At 42.8% G+C, this 7002-nt stretch overlaps 1 protein-coding gene across 2 annotated transcripts; it reads right to left on the reverse strand.

The window, feature by feature from the left end:
• Nucleotides 1-4410: 4410 nt before the first annotated feature.
• Nucleotides 4411-5641, reverse strand: LOC120031262 (hepcidin). Of its 2 annotated transcripts, none has more exons than XM_038976937.1 (3): nt 5324-5641; nt 5149-5238; nt 4411-4890 (listed from the first exon to the last, which is right to left on the reverse strand). In XM_038976937.1, the coding sequence occupies exons 1-3, from the start codon at nt 5408-5410 to the stop codon at nt 4792-4794; spliced, it is 276 nt and encodes a 91-aa protein (XP_038832865.1). In that variant the 5' UTR covers nt 5411-5641; the 3' UTR covers nt 4411-4791. The 2 variants fall into 2 exon arrangements, with proteins under 2 accessions (XP_038832865.1, XP_038832866.1); XM_038976938.1 differs by having other exon boundaries at nt 5149-5229; nt 5324-5639.
• Between the last annotated feature and the right edge of the window lie 1361 nt (nt 5642-7002).

Here is a 7002-nt window from a genome sequence, read left to right on the forward strand (position 1 = left end):
GTGCTGTGAAAAATGTCTGTCCTTTTTTGTATTTGGTGGTGAGCTAACAAATATACGTGCTGTTTTCGCTGTAAAACATTTTAAAAATCGGACATGTTGGCTGGATTCACAAGATGTGTACCTTTCATTTGCTGTATTGGACTTGTTAATTTGTGAAAGTTAAATATTTCTAAAAAATATATTTTGAATTTCGCGCCCTGCACTTGAAGTTGCTGTTGTCATATTGTGGCCGGCCTCGGGCTTGCAGCCAGAAGAAGTTAACTTCCTGACTGATGTCTTGAGATGTTGCTTCAATATATCCACATAATTTTCCTACCTCATGATGCCATCCATTTTGTGAAGTCCACCAGTCCCTCCTGCAGCAAAGCACCCCCACAACATGATGCTGCCACCCCCGTGCTTCACGGTTGGGATGGTGTTCTTTGGCTTGCAAGCCTCCCCCGTTTTCCTCCAAACATAACGATGGTCATTATGGCCAAACAGTTATATTTTTGTTTCATCAGACCAGAGGACATTTCTCCAAAAACTACGATCTTTGTCCCCATGTGCAGTTGCAAACCGTAGTCTGGCTTTTTTATGGCGGTTTTGGATCAGTGGCTTCTTCCTTGCTGAGCGGCCTTTCAGGTTATGTCGATATAGGACTCGTTTTACTGTGGATATAGATACTTTTGTACCTGTTTCCTCCAGCATCTTCACAAGGTCCTTTGCTGTTGTTCTGGGATTGATTTGCACTTTTTGCACCAAAGTATGTTCATCTCTAGGAGACAGAACGCGTCTCCTTCCTGAGTGGTATGACAGCTGCGTAGTCCCATGGTGTTTATACTTGCATACTATTGTTTGTACAGATGAACGTGGTACCTTCAGGCATTTGGAAATTGCTCCCAAGGACGAACCAGACTGGTGGAGGTCTAGAAAAAATATTCTGAGGTCTTGGATGACTTCTTTTGATTTCCCCATGATGTCAAGCAAAGAGACACTGAGTTTGGAGGTAGGCCTTGAAATACATCCACAGGTACACCTCCAATTGACTCAAATTATGTCAATTAGCCTATCAGAAGCTTCTAAAGCCATGACATAATTTTCTGGAATTTTCCAAGCTGTTTAAAGGCACAGTCAACTTAGTGTATGTAAACTTCTGACCCACTGGAATTGTGATACAGTGAATTATAAGTGATATAATCTGTCTGTAAACAATTGTTGGAAAAATGACTTGTGTCAAGCACACAGTATATGTCCTAACCGACTTGCCAAAACTATAGTTTGTTAAGAAGAAATTTGTGGAGTGGTTGAAAAACGAGTTTTAATGACTCCACCCTAAGTGTATGTAAACTTCCAACTTCAACTGTCTATTTTTTACATGTATTTAACCCCTTATTTTTGCCACTAAACAGTCTCCATATATATAGTATTTCCATTCATTTTTTCAACTGGTACCTGGAGACCTTCAGACGAGTCATGTGAAGCCTGTGGGCATCCTCACCTTTCCGTAGAAGTCATATTAGCCCAAACGGTTCAGACACTACAGACAGAAGTTGGCAGATTGGCTGTACCGACTTCAGACGAGTCCCAAAACACTTGTGGGGGTTGTAGAGCAAAACTGAGAGCACCATTGTGTTCGCGAGACTCGAATCTTTCCATAGATGGGTCTTAATAGTTTGAAGGCCAAACCTTTCGCTACAAAGGACTTGGTAAGAAGACCAATTTTCGGGGTGTCTCATGGTCTGACAAACACTGCTGTAGCTCTGTCACCTTTCACCACAGATGCGGAAGTGTGACATCGGCGGATTTAGTGGATTTTTTCAAATGTATTTCACCTTTATTTAACCAGGTAGGCTAGTTGAGAACAAGTTCTCATTTACAACTGCGACCTGGCCAAGATAAAGCACAGCAGTTCGACACATACAACAACACAGAGTTACACATGGAATAAACAAACATACAGTCAATAATACAGTAGAAAAAATAAAATTCTATATACAGTGAGTGCAAATGAGGTAAGATGAGGGAGGTAAAGGCAATAAATAGGCCATGGTGGCGATGTAATTACAATAAAGCAATTAAACACTGGAATGGTAGATGTGCAGGAGATGAATGTGCAAGTAGAGATACTGGGGTGCAAAGGAGAAAGATAAATAAATAAATACAGTATGGGGATGAGGTAGTTGGATGGTGTAACAATCTTCTTCATCTGAGGAACAGGAAAGATCGGACCAAAACGCAGCGTGGTACGTGTCCATGTTAATTTATTATAACTGAACACGAAATACAAAATAACAAAGTGAAACAACGAAAATCGAAACAGTCCTGAAAGGTGCAAACACAAAACAGGAAACATAGAAAAAAAACATAGAATGCCCACCCCAACTCACGCCCTGACCAAACCAAAATAGAGACATAAAAAAGGAACTAAGGTCAGGGCGTGACAGTACCCCCCCCCCCCCCCCCCCCAAAGGTGCGGACTCCGGCCGCAAAACCTAAACCCATATGGGAGGGTCTGGGTGGGCATCTATCCGCGGTGGTGGCTCTGGCGCGGGACGTGGACCCCACTCCATCTTAGTCTTGGACCACGTAGGTGGCGCCTCTGGAGCGGCGACCCTCGCCGCTGACCCCGGACTGGGGACCCTTTCAGCGGGCCCCGAATAGGAGGACAACTCTGGCAGCTCCGGACCGGAGGGCGACTCTGGCAGCTCCTGACAGGAGGGGGACTCTGGCAGCTCCGGACAGGAGGGCAACTCTGGTAGCTCCGGACAGGAGGGAGACTCTGGCAGTTCCGGACAGGAGGGAGACTCTGGCAGTTCCGGACAGGAGGGAGACTCTGGCAGCTCCGGACAGGAGGGAGACTCTGGCAGCTCCGGACAGGAGGGAGACTCTGGCAGCTCCGGATAGGAAGGGGAGCCACCTTCGGTAGGAGTCGTGACAGATGGGCTGTTTACAGATGGGCTATGTACAGGTGTAGTGATCTGTGAGATGCTCTGACAGCTGGTGCTTAAAGCTAGTGAGGCAGACATGAGTCTCCAGCTTCAGTGATTTTTGCAGTTCGTTCCAGTCATTGGCAGCAGAGAACTGGAAGGAAAGACGGCCAAAGGAGGAATTGGCTTTGGGGGTGACCAGTGAGATATACCTGCTGGAGCGTGTGCTACGGGTGGGTGCTGCTATGTTGACCAGTGAGCTGAGATAAAGCGGGGCTTTACCTAGCAGTGACTTGTAGATGACCTGGAGCCAGTGGGTTTGGCGACGAGTATGAAGCGAGGGCCAGCCAACGAGACCATACAGGTCGCAGTGGTGGGTAGCATATGGGGCTTTGGTGACAAAACGGAGGACACTGTGATAGACTGCATCCAATTTGTTGAGTAGAGTGTTGGAGGCTATTTTATAAATGACATCGCCGAAGTCGAGGATTGATAGGATGGTCAGTTTTACGAGGGTATGTTTGGCATCATGAGTGAAGGATGCTTTGTTGCGAAATAGGAAGCCGATTCTAGATTTAATTTTGGATTGGAGATGCTTAATGTGAGTCTGGAAGGAGAGTTTACAGTCTAGCCAGACACCTAGGTATTTGTAGTTGTCCACATATTCTAAGTCAGAACCGTCCAGAGTAGTGATGCTGGACGGGCGTGCAGGTGCGGGCAGTGATCGGTTGAAGAGCATGCATTTAGTTTTACTTGCATTTAAGAGCAGTTGGAGGCCACGGAAGGAGAGTTGTATGGCATTGAAGCTCGTCTGGAGGTTAGTTAACACAGTGTCCAAAGAAGGGCCAGAAGTATACAGAATGGGATCGTCTGCGTAGAGGTGGATCAGAGAATCACCAGCAGCAAGAGAGACATCATTGATATATACAGAGAAGAGAGTCTTGAGATGCATCCAAAAAACATATCTCTAGCTTAATTAAACTGACAGATTTTTATGGGGATTTTTTTATTATGCTAATTGAATTTCCGTGGGGGGTCGGATTTCCGTTGGGGCTCGGACATCGACTCTAGGGGTTTTTAAACACTATTATTGCACACAGAGTGAGTCCATGCAAACTTATTATGTGACTTGTGAAGCACATTTTTGCTACTGCATTTATTTAGGCTTGCTACTTATTACCTCAAGACGTTTCAGCTTTTTCTTTTTTTATTAATTTGTAAAAATGTCTAAAAACATTATTCCACTTTGACATTATGGGGTATTGTGTATGGGGTATTGTGTAGGCCAGTGACACAAATCTCAACTTAATCCATTTTAAATTCAAACTGTAACACAACAAATGTGGAAAAAGTCAAGTGGTGAAGGCAATGTAGATTCCATTCCCAGACCTCAGGGTAAACTACTACGTGGCTAATTTGAATAAGCCTCTGGCTGTCAGGCCCGAACATTTAGCCACAGGGTACACATCTATAACACATTCAGAATTCAGAAACAACCGCGTTTGTTATTCCAAGAATGTGTTTATTGTTTTTAAAAGTGTCACAATAAGAAGTGATTTTATAATTCATTATCATAGTTACAGAAACAACATCTCAGAAAGAAAACATTGCAACATGTACAAACTAGAAAATGTACAAGAAAATGTACAAAATGTACATAATATAAATTATTATTTCAATTAGCTGTCTTTTTCCTGTGTCACTAGGCTATACAACATGTTATACAACATGATACAAAACATTTATGTACAAGACTGAGGTTGCAGTGAGAAAGACATCAATGAAACTGCATCTTCTCCACAGAGTCCAAAGGAAATGTAGAAGAAGAGGGGGGCAATTAAAGGCAATACGTTAATAAGATGGTTTTATTGCAGGCAGGTCCTCAGAATTTGCAGCAGAAGCCACAGCCCTTGTTGTGACAGCAGTTGCAGCACCAACGACACAGCGAGAGGTGGCTCTGACGCTTGAACCTGAAATGCTCCTGTATCCCCGCCAAGAAAAGAAAATGAAAAAAAAGAGGGAACAAGCACATGGTAAGTATTTTTGTCCAAGTCTCCACTTCACAACCACGTTGCACACTGCTCGCCCTGAAGCCCTCTCTAACGGCTCACAATCAAATGGTTAACAGCTAGCGCTAGTGGTCTAATTCTATTCCGAGGGTGAAACGCAACCACTTAGATGTTAATTTGCTAAAGGTAATTAGCTTCATTCATTCATTCATTCATTCAATTGAACGTACAGGCAGACGCATGGACTCGCCGCCAGGCTGTTGATGTTCCCCAACTGGACTGTCAATGATTCCAACCTCCTCCGTTAGCACCTGCAAAGACTTTATGCACAAATGAGTCATGACCAACCTCTAAAATCGATGCACACATGTTTGTAGTGGGTTGGTGTTGGAGAATTAGACATACCTCGGAGAAAGGAACAGCGGTGCTTTCAAGAATGAACATACACGCAAGGACGAGTACCACTGCAACTGCAACACTACAGGCCTTCATTCTCGGTTTTGTTAGGAAGATTATAGCCTATTTAAAAGTCCTGTTGAAATCAGTTGAAATTGAAGTGACAGTTTATGAAGAAGACCAGAACTCTTCAATTTTCACAAAAAGTGTCGCTCTCCAACGCACAATTTTCAATGCACTAAGACGAGTCCAAAGTTGATTGATTGTTCTTTTGGTGTCAGCGGATGAGGGACTTCTCTGTCATGTGTTGAGACTGCGGTGCACTGGTATTTATACACACTTTGGCCACTATTGTGCAATCCTGCCCCCGTCCCTCGGACAACGGAGCGCAATCCCGTCACATATTACCTAATCCACTTTCCCGCTTTCAAAAATGGAATTTGTACGTCTTGGCCTATTGGTCTACATAGTGACATTTTATAATTTTTTGGTCATTCCTTCAGGGTGGATAACTGAAAATTGCCATAGTCTAATAGCATAGACGATTAATAAAACATTTAAGTAGGCCTACTTCTTTCAAAAAAAAGTTATCATTTATTTTCTCAGTAGAAATCTGAAAGAATTGTGGAAATGACCCAACAGCAGGAGTCATGGACGAACAGTTACTGGAAGTGCATGGCTGGCTGCACAGCCCTTTGTCTGACCTGGGAAATCCCTCCCATCCCTCCTTACAGTATCCATTCCTCTGTCTAAAGGACATAATTATAACCCTTCCAAAGGAATAATTAGCCCTCCTTTTGCAACGCTTTCATTTGATGTATAATATGGTGTAATGTGAGGAACCTGCAGTCTAACAGAATAAAATTCATTTGAAAGAAGAGGAACAGTAAAACAGTAGACAAGAGAGGTGCAAACAGAGCACTTCATTCAGGGTGTTTCAAGTGTTATTGGAAATATTAGAATATGACAATAATATGTGACACACATTCTGTCGTGTTTATCAGACCTAATAAAAAATACAATATTTCAACAGGTCAGGTAGGCTATAAATTAGCGATTCACACTTGAATTGTTTCGTAAAGGTATTTTTGAAGTTGAATTTTTACATTTTTAAATTTTACATTTTAACGTGTAGGCTATTACAATGGCACATTTAATATCCTGCTATGCTGCTACGCTGAGAGAACAAAACATTAAGAACACCTTCCTAATTCATCGGGGAATGGACTCTACAAGATGTCGAAAGCGTCCCACATTTGTGTCAAGTTGGCTGGATGTCGTTTGGGTGTTAAACCATTCTTGATACACACGGGAAACTGTTGAACATGAAAAACCCAGCATCGTTGCAGTCCTTGAGACAAACCGGTGTGCCTGGCACCTATTACCATACCCCGTTCAAATTAACATTTTTATCTTGCTCATTCACACTCTGAATGGCACACATTCACAATTCATATCTCAATTGTTTTAAAGCTTAATAATCCTGCTTTAATCTGTCTCCTCCCTGTCATCTACACTGATTGAAGTGGATGTAACAAGTGGTGACATCAAGAAGGGATCATAGCTTTGGAAAGAGCAGGTGTTCTTAATGTTTTGTACACTCAGTGTATATCACATTTCATGCACACAAAATTATACTGTCAATTGTAAGCCTTTGAATGGATGGTTTGCATCTACAAAGAGTCTGT

Source organism: Salvelinus namaycush, chromosome 37, assembly GCF_016432855.1.
Source record: "Salvelinus namaycush isolate Seneca chromosome 37, SaNama_1.0, whole genome shotgun sequence".
Classification (NCBI taxonomy): domain Eukaryota; kingdom Metazoa; phylum Chordata; class Actinopteri; order Salmoniformes; family Salmonidae; genus Salvelinus; species Salvelinus namaycush.

What these genes read in the sequence shown, in the direction of transcription:
- LOC120031262 (XM_038976937.1), bottom strand. Translation starts at nt 5,410, where the DNA reads ATGAAGGCCTGTAGTGTTGCAGTTGCAGTGGTACTCGTCCTTGCGTGT. An exon ending in CCGCTGTTCCTTTCTCCGAG is followed by an intron (nt 5,239 to 5,323) that starts GTATGTCTAATT and finishes TTGTGCATAAAG; the next exon opens with TCTTTGCAGGTGCTAACGGA. An exon ending in GCGAGTCCATGCGTCTGCCT is followed by an intron (nt 4,891 to 5,148) that starts GTACGTTCAATT and finishes GCGGGGATACAG; the next exon opens with GAGCATTTCAGGTTCAAGCG.